At 42.9% G+C, this 15,829-nt stretch overlaps 1 protein-coding gene across 1 annotated transcript in view; it reads left to right on the forward strand.

The window, feature by feature from the left end:
• ppp2r5d (protein phosphatase 2, regulatory subunit B', delta) overlaps positions 1–15,829 on the forward strand; it is a 149,680-nt gene that overhangs the window by 55,394 nt on the left and 78,457 nt on the right. Inside the window, exon 4 of the mRNA XM_043687399.2 lies at positions 10,617–10,816. Coding sequence (XP_043543334.1) covers positions 10,617–10,816 — 200 coding nt within the window. The remainder of the gene's footprint in view (positions 1–10,616; positions 10,817–15,829) is intronic.

Raw genomic sequence — 15,829 nt, forward strand, 5'->3', positions numbered from 1 at the left:
ACACCTCCATCCCCCATCACGAAGGCCTAAAAGCCCTCCGCTTCTTCCTTTCCCGCCGAACCAACCAGTACCTTTCCACTGACTGAACTGGTCCTCACTCTGAACAACTTCTCTTTCCAATCCTCCAAACCAAAGGTGTAGCCATGGGCACTCGCATGTGCCCCAGCTATGCCTGTCTCTTCGTCGGATATGTGGAACAGCCCATCTTCCGCACCTACACTGGCACCACCCCCCACCTTTTCCTCCGCTACATCGATGACTGTATCGGTGCTACCTCGTGTTCCCACGAGGAGGTTGAACAGTTCATCCATTTTACTAATACCTACCACCACGACCTCAAATTTACCTGGATCATCTCAGACTCCTCCCTCCCCTTCCTAGACCTCTCCATTTCTATCTCGGGCGATCGACTCAACACGGACATTTACAATAAACCGACCGACTCCCACAGCTACCTAGATTGCACCTCCTCCCACCCTGCCCCCTGTAAAAACACCATGCCATATTCCGAATTCCTTCACCTCCGCCGCAACTGCTCCCAGGAGGTCCAATTCCAAAGCCTCCTTCTTCAAAGACCGCAATTTCCCCTCAGACGTGATTGACAATGCTCTCCACCGCATCTCCTCCACTTCCTGCTCCTCCGCCCTTGAATCCCGCCCCCTCCAATCGCCACCAGGACAGAACCCCACTGGTCCTCACCTACCACCCCACCAACCTCCAGATACATCGTATCATCCTTCGTCATTTCCGCCACCTCCAAACAGACCCCACCACCAAGGATATGTTTCCCTCCCCTCCCCTATCAGCTTTCCGGAAAGACTACTCCCTCCGCGACTCCTTCGTCAGGTTCACACCCCCCACCAACCCAACCTCCACTCCCGGCACCTTCCCCCTGCAACCGCAAGAAATGCAAAACTTGCGCCCACACCTCCCCCCTCACTTCCCTCCAAGGGATCCTTCCATATCCATCACAAATTCACCTGCACCTCCACACACATAATTTACTGCATCCGCTGCACCCGATGTGGCCCCCTCTACATTGGGGAGACAGGCCGCCTACTTGCAGAACGTTTCAGAGAACACCTTTGGGACACCCGGACCAACCAACCCAACCGCCCCGTGGCTGAACACTTTAACGCCACCCCCCCCTCCCACTCCGCCAAGGACATGCAGGTCCTTGGCCTCCTCCATCGCCAGACCATGACAACACGACGCCTGGAGGAAGAGCGCCTCATCTTCCGCCTAGGAACCCACCAACCACAAGGGATGAATGCATATTTCTCCAGCTTCCTCATTTCCCCTCCCCTCACCTTATCTCCGTCCCAACCCTCGGACTCAGCTCCACCTTCTTGACCCGCAATCTTCTTCCCGATCTCTCCGCCCCCATCCCTTCTCTGGTCTATCACCCTCGCCTTACCTCCTTCCACCTATTGCATTCCCAACGCCTCTCCCCCAAGTCCCTCCTCCCTACCTTTTATCTTAGCCTGCTTAGCACACCCTCCTCATTCCTGAAGAACGGCTTATGCCCGAAACGTCGATTCTCCTGCTCCTTGGATGCTGCCTGACGTGCTGCGCTTTTCCAGCAACACATTTTTCAGCTCTGATCTCCAGCATCTGCAGACCTCACTTTCTCCTCAATGGTGTTAAGCTTGTGTTGCTGGAGCTGCCCTCATCCAGGTAAGTGGGAAGTATTCTATCACACTCCTGACTTGTTCCTAATAGATGATGGACAGGCTTTCAGGAGTCGGGAGGTGAGTTATTCACCACAGTATTCATAGCCTCTGACCTGCTCTTGCAGCCACTGTGTTTATGTGGCAGGGCCAGTTGAGTTTCTGATCAATGATAACTCCCAGGATGTTGTTACTGCAGGATTCAGTGATGGTAACACCATTGAATGTCAAGGGGCAGTGGCTAAACTGTCTTGTATTGGTGATGAGCAGAGCCTGGCATTTTTCTGGCACATTTGTTACTTGCTACTTGTCAGCCCAAGTGTAGATGTTGACCAGATATTCTTCCATTTGGATCCAGACCGCTTCAGTATCTGAGGAGTCATAAATGGTGCTGAATGTTGTGCAATCATTGGCAAACATCCCTACTTTCTGACCTTACGATGGAGGGAAGGTCATTGATGAATCAGCTGAAGATGGTTGTGCCTAGGACACTACCCTGAGGAGCTCCTGCAGAGATGTCCTGGAGCTGAGATTACACCACTCATCCAGGATCCGAAATAGGACATCGGGCCCATTTTGAGTCTACTCCACCACTCAATGAGATCACAGCTGATCTGAATCCTCGATTCCATTTTGCGTTTTCCTTTGATTCCTTTACCAGTTAAAAATTTATCTCAGCCTTGAATATACTTAACCCACCTTAACTGTTATCTGCAGTTCTAAAGATAATCCACAGATTCACTGACCACTTAGAGATGAGGAGGAATTTTCTCAATCACAAAAGGCGATTATTCTGAAATTGTGCCCTCTGATTTGAGACGCTTCCACAAAGGGACAACCATTCTACATCTACTTTGTCAAGCCTTTCAGCATCCTGTATATTTCAAGAAACTCTCTCTCAACTTGTTTTTGTAAGGAAATCCCTCTATTCCCAGAGTCAACTTGTAACCCTTCCCTGGACTGCACCCAATGACAATATATCTTTGATAAGGAGACAAAATCTGCTGACAGTATTCCAAGAGGCCTGACTGGTGTCTTGTATAATTTTAACAAGACTTTCCTGTTTTGATATTCCATTTCCTTTGAAGTATAGGTTAACATGCCATTTGCTTTTCTGATTGCATTGCTGAACTTCGGTGCTTGCTTTTCCTCATTTATACATGAGGACTTCATATTTGCTTTGAACAGTTTTTCACCATCTCAATAATGTTCAGCTCCTCTGTTCTTCCTGTCAAAGTGCGTAACTTTCCTACATTGTATTGCACCTGCCATGTTTTTTGCCCACTCACTTGTATCAATATCCATCTGCAGACTCTGCCTTTCTGAACACTTGCCTTCCCACCTATTTTTGTTATCCACAACTTGGCGATACCATCCTTGTGATTCTCATCCAAGTCGTTAATATATTATTCTAAATAATCGTGGCCCCAGCACTGATGCCTGTGGTAGTCCACTAGTTTCAAGACGCCTTCTCAAAAAGGGCCCCATTATCCCAACTCTGTCTTCTATTATTTCGGTCATAGTCTATCCATGGCGATATATTACTTCTAACACCAGTGAAGCCACCTGTCCTGAGTTGGAATTGTAATGTCAATCTTACACTGCCAGGTCAAAATCCTGAGGCTCACTCCCTAAGAAATTAAGGAATATGGAAAAAAGACAGGAAAATGGACTTGGTAATTAGATCAGCCCTGATCTCATTGAATGGCAGACAGTCTTGATGGGCCAAATGGCTTGCTTCTACTCTTGCCCTTTACAATCTAACAGCACTGTGAATGTCCCTTCATCCCAAGAACGGCAGCATTATGAGAAGACAGTTGACTGCCACCTTCTTTCAGGGCAATTAGGAACTAATGAAATTTAGACAAAACTAAAATGATGTTTCTAGAGCCAGGGAGCACAAATTAAAAATAAGGGGAAAAGCCAAGCCACTTGGGTCTGAGATAATGAGTTTCTTTTTTAAACTGCGAAATGTGCATCTTTGGATTATCTACCACAGTTGATTGTGGTGGCTCAGTCTTTTGAATATACTTACGGTAGAGATTGGTCTATCAATATCCCTTTGTAAACTGATGTAGGAGCAGTGGTCTGAAAGCTAGTGCTTCCAAATAAACCTGTTGGACTATAACCTGGTGTTGTATGATTTTTAACTTGGTACACCCCATTCCAACACTGGCACCTCAAAATCATGCCTTTGTAAACTGTTCTAATCACCCTAGCAACCAGTCTTTCCACCTATTTTTGCCACTTGCAAATTTGGCTACAATAAATTTGCTTCCTTTCTCCAAGTCATTAACATTCATTGTAAGCAGTTGTGTTCCCAGCACTGATCCCTGTGGAACCTGACTGGTCAGATTGTCAACCTCAGAAAGAACCTTTATCCCCACTCACTGTTTATTGCCCATATACTGCCTCAAACATCATGGGCTCTTATGACATAACCTTTTGTGTGAGAGCCTGGTAAATATCTTTGGGAAGTCCAAATACTGCTCATCTAGTGATTTCCCTCTATCCAGTCTGGTTGAGACTTGCTCAAAAATTTCATAAATTAGTCAGATACAATTTTGCCTTTCATGAAGCTGTGCTGACTCTGCTTGATTAGATTGATTTTTCCAAATGTTGTTGATCCTTAATAATTGATTCCAACATTTTTTTTTCAACAATAGATGTTCAGCTAATTAGCCCAAAGTTCCCAGCTTTTCTCCTCTCACCACTTTTTTGAAACGGGTGTCATATTTGGTGATTTTTCTAATCGTCTGGTAGTTTTTCTCTAAAATCCAAGTTTTACTTTGGAAAATTATAACTGATGTATTCATTATGTCTGCAGCTACTACGTTTGGAATCCTAGAATGCAAACAGACTGGATCTGGGGACTTGTCTGCTTTTAGCCCCAATAGTTTGTCTGATACTGCTTCTCCACTGGTACTGAATTCCTACCCTGTATTCTTTTGTGTTAGTGGGATGTTTGAAGTATCTTCCACCATAAAGACTGCAGAATATCTGTTTATCTACTCTTCCATTTGCTGCCAATGACATCACACTTTTTTTAAAAATATACATTTAAGTGTGTATTGAACTAGCCTCCCATGTTCAGCCTTTTTTTCTGGAATTCACAGTCTGCTAATAAGATATGAAGACTTAGGAGCAGAAAAAAGGCCATTCAACCCATTGAGTCCTCTCACTGAGTTCATAGCTGATCTGATAATCCTCTACTCCATTTTCCTGCCTTTTTGCTATTACCCTTGATTCCCCCATTGATTAAAAATCAGTCTGTCTCAACCTTGAATATACTTCACAACGCAGCGTCAACAAGCCTCTCGAGTAAAGAATTTCACAGGTTCATTACTCTATTACTGAATTTATGCCCTATAGTTCTAAAGTCTCTCACAAAGGGGATCAATCTCTCCACATCCACATTGTCAGGCCCTTTTAAGGTTCTTGATTAGTAAGTCGATCAGAGGTCATGAGGAGAAGTCAGAAGAATGAGGTTGAGAAACATAGCAGCCGTGATCAAATGGCAGAGCAAACTCAGTTATCCAAATGGCCTAATTCTGCTTTATCTTAAACAAAGGCCGATTGCTGGATAAATTTAGCGGGTCTGGCGGCATCAGTGGAGAGAGAGCAGAGTTCATGTTTCATATCCAGTGACCCTTCAGAACCCCTGTTAGCCCACTCTTCAGCATCCTTTTATGTTCCTGTCTGTCTTTTCAAAAAGTCACATACCCATGAATATTTACTTCCCAGCTCTGATCTTTGTAACCATGTCTCTGTACTGGATACAAGATCATGCCTGTGAACTTGTATTTGCACGATTCATTCATTTTACTGGTCCTGAATATTCCACGCATCTAAGTAAAGAGCTATTAACTTTGCCTCTTCATCAGTTTTTCCCATTTTGATCCTATTGACTGCTATTTTCTACTTTTGCATATTCTGTCTTCCACCACCACAGCTTTCAATTCGTTTAAAGTCCTCTTGAGACCTCTAGTTTTTCTATTCATCAGGACAGTGGTTCCAGCAAAGTTCATGTGAATCACTGCTGACTTTTTTTTTCGTATGGACTTGTTATTCCTTTTATTGAATCCTGTATAATTCATTTAATTGTGCAAAATCATGAGAACTGTTCCATATTTTTGATACACCTACGTGAAATTACTACTGCATCTTTTTTTCAACTCATTCTGAATGGCTTGTCAAAACATTTCTGTGACATTCTTTGGATGATTCAGTACAGGCCCTTCGGTCCTCCATTCTAAAGCCTATCTATCCTGCACTATTCCATTTTCATCCATATGTTTATCCAATGACCATTTAAATACCCTTAAAGTTGGTGAGTCTACTACTGTTGGAGACAGGGCTTTCCACGCTCCTACTACTGGGTAAAGAAACTACCTCTGACATCTATCACCCCTCAATTTAAAGCAATGACCCCTCGTGCTAGCCATCACCATCCGAGGAAAAAGGCTCTCACTGTCTGCCCTATTTAACTCTGATTATCTTATATGCCTCGATTTAAGTCACCTCTCAATGAAAACAGGTCAAGTCCCTCAACCTTTCCTGATAAGACCTTCCCTCCATACCAGGCAACTTCCTAGTAAATTGCTTCTTTTCAAAGCTTCCACATGCTTCCTATAATGCAGTGACCAGAACTGTACACAATACTCCAAGTGCAGCTGCACCAGAGTTTTGTCCAGCTGCGAGATGACCTCTTGGCTCTGAAACTCCATCCCTCTACCAATAAAAGCTAACAAACCATTTGGCTTCTTAACAACCCTATCAACCAGGGTGGCAACTTTCCGAGATCTATGTACATGGACACAGATCTCTCTTTCTATCTACACTGCCAAGAATCTTACCTGATTTGGAGGTGCTGGTGTTGGACTGGGGTGTACAATGTTAAAAATCATAACACCAGATTATAGTCCAACAGGTCTTCCAAATAAACATGTTAGACTATAACTTGCTGTTGTGATTTTTAAGAATCCTATCAATAGCCCAATACTCTTTTTCAGTTGTTCCTTCCAAAGTGAATCACCTCACATTTTTCAGCATTAACCTCCACTTTCCATCTCTCAGCCCAGCTCTGCAGCTTATCTATGTCCCTCTGTAACATCCTTCGGCACTATCCACAACTCCACTGAGTTGTCATCCACAAATTTACCAATCCATCCTTCTAAACCCTCATCTAGGTAATTTATAAAAATGACAAACAGCAACGGCCCTAAATCAGATACTTGCGGTACATCACCAGTAACTGAACTCCAGGATGAATATTTCCCATCAACTACTACCCTCTCTGTCATCTTTCAGCTAGCCAATTTCTGATCCAAACCGGTAAATCACCCTCATTCCCATGCTTCCGTATTTTGTGCAATGACCTATCATAGGGAACCTTATCAAACGCCTTACTGAAATCCATATACACCACATCAACTGCTTTACCCTCATCCGCCTGCTTGGTGACCACCTTGAAGAACTCTAAGGTTTGTGAAGCACGACCTACCCTTCATAAAACCACGTTGACTATCGTTAATCAACTTATTCCTTTTTAGATGATAAATCCTATCTCTTGTAAAGTTTTCCAACAGTTTACCCACAACTGAAGGAAGGCTCACTGGTCTATAATTACCAGGGTTGTCTCAGCTCACCTTCTTGAACAAGGGAACAACATTTGCTATCCTCCCGTCTTCTGGCACTATTCCTGTAGACAATGATGACATCAAGATCAAAGCCAAAGGCTGTGCAATCTCCTCCCTGGCTTTTGGGAGAGTCCTGGGATAAATCCCATCTGGTCCAGGGGACTTATCTATTTTCACACTTTCCAGAATTGCAACGACCTCCTTGTGAACCTCAATCCCATCTCGTCTAATAGCCTGTATTTCAGTATTCTCCTCAACAACATTTTTATTTTCCAGTGTGAATGCTGGCAAAAAATATTTATTTAGCACTTGTCCTATCTCATCGGACTCCATGCACAACTTCCCACTACTGTCCTTGATTGGCCCTAATCTTAGTCTTGTCATTCTTTTATTCCTGATATACCTATAGAAAACCTTAGGATTTTCCTTGATCCTGTCTGCCAACGACTGCTTATGTCCCCACCTGACTCTTCTTAGCTGTCTCATTAGGTCTGTCCTGGCTAGCTTGTAACCTGAAGCATCTGAACTGAGCCTTCACATCTCGTCCTAACACAAGCCACTGCCTTCCTCTTGACAAGGGCTTCAACTTCTTTAGTAAACTACAGCTCCCTTGCTCAACCATACTTCCCTGCCTGACAGGTACATATTTACCAAGGACACGCAGTAGCTGTTCCTTGAATAAACTCCACATTTCTAATGTTCCCATCCCCTGCAGTTTCCTTCCCCATCCTGTGCATCCTAAATCTAGCCGAATTGCATCATAATTGCCTCTCCCCTAGCTATAACTCTTGTCCTGTGGTATATCTCTTTCCATTGCTAAACTAAACCTAACCCAATCGTGGTCACTATCACCAAGGTACTCACCTACCTCCAAGTCTGGCTGGGTTCATTACCCAGTCCTAAATCCAATGTGGCCTCATTGCTTGTTAGCCAGTCTACATACTGTGTCAGGAAGCCTTCCTGCACATTGGACAAAAACCGACCCAAAGTACTCGAACTATAATATTTCCAGTTGATATTTGGAAAGTTAAAGTCCCCCATAATACCTATCCTGTTACACTCGCTTCTATCCAGAATCGTCTTTGCTATCCTTTCCCCTACATCTCTGCAACTATTCGGAGGCTGATAGAAAACGCTAACAGGGTGGCCTCTTCTTTCCTGTTTCTAACTCAGCCTTTTTCGACAAGTCCTCAAATATCCTTTCTGCCACCATGATACTGTCCTTGACTAATAATGCCACACCTTCCCCTCTCTTACCATCTTCTCTGTTCTTACTAAAACATCTAAATCCCAGAAACTGCCAAAACCATTCTCCCTTCTATTAAATCACTTCTTAGTCATCTACTCTCTGAAGAAAATCATCCCAATGGCTTTAATCAGTCATCATAACTAAAGTTTCTAATTGCTGAGAACATTCTCCCAAATCTCTTCTGCACTCCCTCCAATGTGTTCACATCCTTATAAATGTTCCTTAGGTTACTAAATATTCTGTTTTGTAATTGTTTCTTCTATGTTGTTCCTCATTCCTAATATGGAAAATGCATGCACCCAAGTAGGTAGTGTTAAGATATTATTCTAATTCACCTGGTTAGAGATGTTACTGCACACCTCTGGAGCAGGTCAAACTTAGAACCAGGCTCCTGGCCTAATGGTCAAGATACTACTACAGCACCACAACAGCCGACAATAGTAAATCGTATCAACTTTTTTTTTCCTGATCAACCTGTACAGAGATGGAATTGCAGACTTCAGGAGTAGGTGGAACTTGAGTTCAGGTATCTTGGAGTCATAGAGATGTACAGCACAGAAACAGACTCTTTGGTCTAACTCATCCATGCTTACCAGATATCCTAAATTAGTCTAGTCCCATTTGCCACCACTTGGCCCATATCCTTCTAAACCCTTCCTAATCAGATGCCTTTTAAATATTGTAATTGTACCAGCCTCCTCCATTTCCTCTGGCAGCTCATTCCATACACGTGCCACTCTATTTCTAAAAAGGTTGCCCCTTCGGCTCCTTTTAAATCTTTTCCCTTTCAATTTAAACCTATGCCCTCTCGTTCTGCACTCCCCCACCCCATGGAAAAGACATTGTCTATTTACCCTATCCATGCCCCTCATGATGTTATAAATCTCTATAAGGTCACCCCTCAGCCTTCAACACTCCAACCTTCAACAGGAAAAACAGTCCCAGCCTATTCAGCCTCCCTCTGTAGCTCAAACCCTCCAACCCTGGCAACATTCTTGTAAATCTTTTCTGAACCCTTTCAAGTTTCACAACATGGAAATAGTTTAGGTTAGATGGACTTCAGATTGGTTCCACAGGTCAGCGCAACATCGAGGGCTGAAGGGCCTGTGTTGTGCTTTAATGTTCCATATTCTATGTAACATCCTTCCTCTAGGAGGGAGGCCAGAATTGCGCACACTGTTTGAATAGTGGCCTAGGGATACTACCTTTGTAGCACAAGAGGGTCCCCAGGAAATAAGTGAACATGTTTAGACATCATGAGCTATACTTCCAGCCCAGTTGGGACTTGAATTTGGGCCTTCCAATCCAGGCATAGGGACCATACCACTGCCACGAAAGGGCCCTAGGTCACTTTAAGCTATTTTTCTTATCAGCCTGTTCTGAGATGTCATTACACAACTTTGGCTCAACGTGAACCTCTGTGTTTTGGTCCAGGGATAGGGAGGGGCCTAGATCATTTTGGTAAAGTCATTAAGTCATATCAGGTGCAGCTTGTTAACAAACTCCATTTTCCTTAAAATAACCTCAAGATCACTTTTGAGCTTTGACAGCAAATGCGAACGATTGGTTAAGTTCACTGTGGCTTTATGTGATGTGACATTTATTTATTATATGTAATTCACTTCCACTTGTGGTGACAGACCGATCAACGCTGATGCTTCACATTATATCTTAAAGTGTTACCCCTCTCTTTTAACTGAGTTTAGAAGGATATTCTCAAATTATCTCTGGATTTTCAATTTTTCTTTTTCAATTTGTTCTTGATGTACATTCATACTTTATGCATATAGGTGCACGATCATTCATGTTTTCTAACTTATTGGATGTGTAGGTCTACATTTTTTAATGAAGCTATTTTGTACAGGTGTGGATGTTTTTCAAATCATTTAGGTACATATGTGAAGATGTCATGTGCTGCCATTACACTTCAATGAAACTTTAGTGACTACATTTGGAATCATTTTGGAGGCAAGTGTTCTGAGCAGATGATGAATGCTTTTCATTGATTATGCCAGATAAGTGCAAAATTATTTAAACAGTTATGTATTTTCTTTCTAGATGCACAGACTCATGAGAGAGAAGATTTGTTTGTTCAAAAGTTACGACAATGCTGCGTCCTCTTCGATTTTGTCTCTGACCCCCTCAGTGACCTCAAATACAAAGAGGTGAAGCGAGCAGGTTTGAACGAGATGGTGGAGTACATCACACACAACCGGGATGTCATTACAGAAGCTATTTACCCTGAGGCTGTTATTATGGTATGCCAGTTTGCAGATGTCTGTTGTGTATACATTGTAGAGAGAACAGATTAGGTTTTTTTTAGGCTGTTATTGATGTTTCAGTTGTTAACTAATCCTCAATGACAGCATTCCTGCTAGTTGGTTGAATTTTAAATTCCTCGCCACCACCACAAGGTTGTCATCTAAACTGGCACTTTAGTGCATTGCTGAGGGAGTTCTGCATCCTCGAGAACCATCCTTTTGGTGGAACATTATCCAAGTCTTGAGTAGATGTTTAGATCCATAGCACTTTTTGAAGATCAGGGCATCAATATTGGTTCTTCAAGCAATATCACAAAAAAAATCCAGTTAGTACTTTTTGATTTGGTTCTGAGATCTTGCTGAGTACAAATTGACTGACTGACGTTTCCTACATTAACAACAATAATTCCAAAAGTAAATAACTGGTTGTAAACTAGTTTGGGATCTCCCAAGCCTCTTTTGGCTGTCCTGCTACTTGGCTAGGTAACAATTATGGCTTTTTTAACTGCTTGTAAAGCTTAAATGAGAAAAAGAATCAGAACACCTATTGGCCAATTCCAACTAGCTTTGCTAAGCCATGGTTTTGGAAACGTCAAAACTACAGCTGCTCAGAGGTTGCCAAATGTCTTCAAAAATAACTTAGGGTAGTTAATCTAACTCCATTTCATAAATATCTGGTCACCCCTTGACATTTCTTTACAACTTTCCTAAAAATTTTTTATTTGTGCTTATCTGAGACTGGCCGGCTCTCCCACAGCAAATACAGATAAATACATAGTTGTTGCGGGGGACAAGTGAATCTTTCTCTTTCTTTTCCATGCTATCTCCTTTGCTTCATCTTCAAAGTCACTGTAGTATATTTTGGAGATTGATTGCCTTGTCGTGTTGTCTCTGAATTAGTAATCTAGAGACTGAGGTTCAAATCCTCTTAAAGTAAAGGGGATTTCATTTCAACAAAAATCTGGACTTTGGAGTTCATTGATTGAACCATACAATAGTTTCAGAGTAATCATATTCACTAGGGAGGGAAGCTTTATCTGGTTTGACCTGCATATGACTAGATCTACAGCAATTTGGTTGACCTTTTAACTGGCTTCTGAAAGCCATTCGTTTTTATCACCTACTGGAAAGGAAAACAGCAATGGAACAGAATTGTCCACCTGGCACCAACTGAGGTACTGGAAATGACCATGACAATGGCAAACAGCCCTGTTGACCCTGCAAAGCCCTCCTTATAGTAAGGGGGGGGCTAGTGGCAAAATTGGGAGACCTGTCACAACGGCCTGATACAGTCATCCTCAGTAAATCATACCTTGCATAAAATGTCCCTGACAACACTATCGCTATTCCTAGAAATGTCCTGTCCCATAAGCAGGACAGACCCATCCAACGTGGTGACACATTGTTATAGATGAAAGGCAACTACCCAAGGAATCCTCAATATTGACTCTGCATCTTATGGCATGATCACACGTGGGCGAGGAAGCCCACATACTGATTACCATGTACCTCCTCACCCCTCCCCAGCTGATGAATCGCCACTTCTTCATGTTGAACAACACCAGCATCTCCAGATCATAACATTTGGAAGAATAACTGACAATGCCAAGCAGACTTCAATGTCTACCACCAAGAATGACTTGGTAGTAGCGCCACTGATTGAGCTGGCTGGATCCTAAAGGACACAGCTGCTAGATTGGATCAATGAGAGGTGGTGAGGGGACCAACAAGAGGGGAAAAAATGCTTGACCTCATTCTCTCTGTTAAAGATGCACCTGTCCATGACAGGTCATATTAACCACCACGCAGTCTTCATGGAGACTAAGTCTGGCCATCACATTGAGAACACATGGCACCCTGTTGTGTGGTACACTTACCATGTTAAATGAGCCAGACTTTGAACAGATCTAGCAACTCATGACTGGACCTTCATATGGTGCCTTGGGCCATCAGCAGCAAAATCATGTTCCAACCTCATGGCCTAGCATACCCTCCACTCAGCCACTCCCATCATGCTAGGGTATCAACCTTGGTTTGGTCAAGAACTAAGAAAACATAACATAAAAGACTGATCCTGAAGATTAGATCCCAGGGGTTTAGGTAGAGCATTGCTTCCTATCAGTCAGTCAGAGGGTTAGGATAAATGGGTCCTTCTCTGAATGGCAAGAGTGTGGTGCTGGAAAAGCACAGCCGGTCAGGCAGCATCCAAGGAACAATTGAGCATCTCATTGGAGGTGGAGACATCACAAATATCCCCATCCTCAATAATTGGAGAGCTCAGCACATGAGTGCAGAAGTTAAGGCGGAAGCATGTGCAACAATTTGCAAATAGTGTTGAATGGATGATCCATCTTGGCCTCTTCCAGAGGTCTGCAGCAGAATATCCTGAGTCCAATCTCAACTACTTCACATGATATCGAGAAATGGTTCGAGGTGTAAGATAATGTCATGGTTTCAGGCCCTGGCAACATTGTTGCGCTGATTGTGGTCCAAGGTTTGATGCGCCCCCAGCCAAACTTTTCCATGATACATACAACTTTGGTATCTAACTCATCAAATGGAAAATTGCCCAGGTATGACCTATATACACAATGCTGGACAGATCCAATGGAGCCAATTGTCATTGGTCTATTCTCGATCATCATTACAGTGATGGAAGGTATCATCGGTGCCATCAAGCAACAGTTTTGCAATACACTTCAGTTTATTCAGATTCAGTTTGAGCCCCACCAGGGCCGATTAATTCCTTTAATTATCCCACTTATAGCCTTCGTCTAGATAGGCACAAAAAATCTGAATTTCAGATCTGACAGTTGGCCTTTATAGAGGTTTATAAAATTATGATAAGGTATGTATAGGGTAAATAACCAAAATCTTTTCCTTGGGATCGGGGAGTCCAAAACTAGAGGGCATCGGCTTAAGGTGATAGGGGAAAGATATAAAAGAGACCTAAGGGGCAACTTTTCACGCACAGGGTGGTGCAATAGGAAAGGTTTAGAGAGGTATGGGCCAAATGCTGATAAGGAGGATTAGATTAATTTAGGATATCTTGTCACCATGGGTGAGTTGGACTGAGAGGTATATTTCCGTGCTGTATAACTCTGACTGCAGAGGTGAGGTGAGAGTGACAGCGCTTGATATCAAGACTTCATTTGACCATATGTGGCATCAAGGAGTGCCAACAAAGCTGGAATCGGAGGGAAATTCTGCTGGTTGGAATCATACCTCGCTCTTACGAAAATGGTTGGAGATCTATAAGCTTTCCTATGGAATTACTCAATGTCGCATCCCTGGAACAATTATGTTCAACTATTTCATCAGTGATGTGGAGGTGCTGGTATTGGACTGGGTTAGACAAGGTCAAAAATCAAAAGACACTAGGTTCTTGTCCAATGGGTTTATTTGAAAACACTACTTTTAGGACTGCTGCTCCTTTATTTAGGGATTTGCATATTAATCAATCGAAACTTGCACCTCCATTCTCACTGATTAAAGATTTAAGACCCATCTTAGGTGTGTTCATTTCTTTAAGTGAGTTGTATAACCCTTTGATCTTTTCCTTCTAAGTTGTGTCTAAGATCTTCCTCTCTCTCAGAATAGTGCTCTGAGAACTAGAGTTTTCATGTAAACCCAATAAAACCTGGTGTTGTGTGATGTTTGACTTCCTGCATCAGTGGCCTTCCCTACATCATAAGGTCAGATGATTGCACAATGTTCAGCACCATTCATGACTCCTCAGATAATGAAGTAATCCATGCCCAGATTCAGCAAAAGCTGAACAATGTTCAGCTTTGGGCTGACAGTGGGAAGTGACATTCATGTCCCAAGTGCCAGGCAATGACCGTCTCCGACAAGAGAGAATCTAACTATTGTCCCTTGACATTCAATGGCATTACATTCACCTGAATCCCCATATCTTTACATCCTGGGAATCATCATTGACCAGACCCTCAACTGAACTCACCACATAAATATAGGGCTAAAAGAACCAGTTAGAGGTTTGGAATATTGCGGCAAATAACTTAGCTCCTCAATTCCAAAGCCTGTCCACCATCTACAAGTCAGGAGTATGATGGAAATTCCTGACTTATTTAAATGAGTGCAGTTCCAACACTCTACCATGACACCATCCAAGACAAAGCAGCACGCTTGATTGGCACCATATCAACAGACATTCAGGTTCTGCACTACACATGCTCAGTAATAGCAGTAATGCAATAGGGCTCCATTAGACAGCACCTTCGAAACCCATAGCCATGACCATCTTGAAGGATAAGGGTAGCAATATGTGGGAACACCACCACCTCCAAGTTCCCCTCCAAGCCAATCACCATCCTGACTCACAAACACATCACTTTTCCTTCAGTGTCATTGGGTCAAAATCCAAGAATTCCCTCCCCACTGCCATCATGAATCTACATACAACACCTGGATTGCAGCAGTTGAAAAAGACAGCTCAGCAACATCTTAAGGGTGACTAGGAACAGACAAATATTGGCCTAGCCAGTGATGTCCACATCCTGTGCATGTATTCTTCTTAAAAAAAACACTTGTGTAGCATCTCCAGGCATGATGATCAATGGCCTGTGCTTCCCACTGAATATTTGACAGACAGTGGGTCCTTGAAACATTTGTACAAAGCCATCCGTACCATGTATCAGTGACCAGCTCTCCATACAACATGGTTTTGGTAGATTACTATCACCTGTTATGGCAAAATGATCTGCCCAATCTTGCTAGCTTTGCAGGAGGATGACCTTGATATTATTTGTATTGGCTGATTGATGTTTGTGGATACAATACTGAACAATGCACTTTTTAAGGCATCCTATTATTCAGAGCCATGCAGTAGGGTGGCAGGGACTACAATTTTGTTTATTTTGAGTTTGGGGTATACGCTAAGCTTGTGATTGCTCCACACTTGTTGACACTGCCAAAGGCCCTATTTGCTTTTGAAAGCTTATTGTCTGCTTTCTTGTCTATATTGGTATCAAATGAGATCATGTTTAC

This window comes from Chiloscyllium plagiosum, unplaced genomic scaffold (assembly GCF_037043375.1).
Source record: "Chiloscyllium plagiosum isolate Xiang-an unplaced genomic scaffold, Cpla_swu_hap1 HiC_scaffold_3, whole genome shotgun sequence".
In the NCBI taxonomy this organism is placed as follows: Eukaryota; Metazoa; Chordata; class Chondrichthyes; order Orectolobiformes; family Hemiscylliidae; genus Chiloscyllium; species Chiloscyllium plagiosum.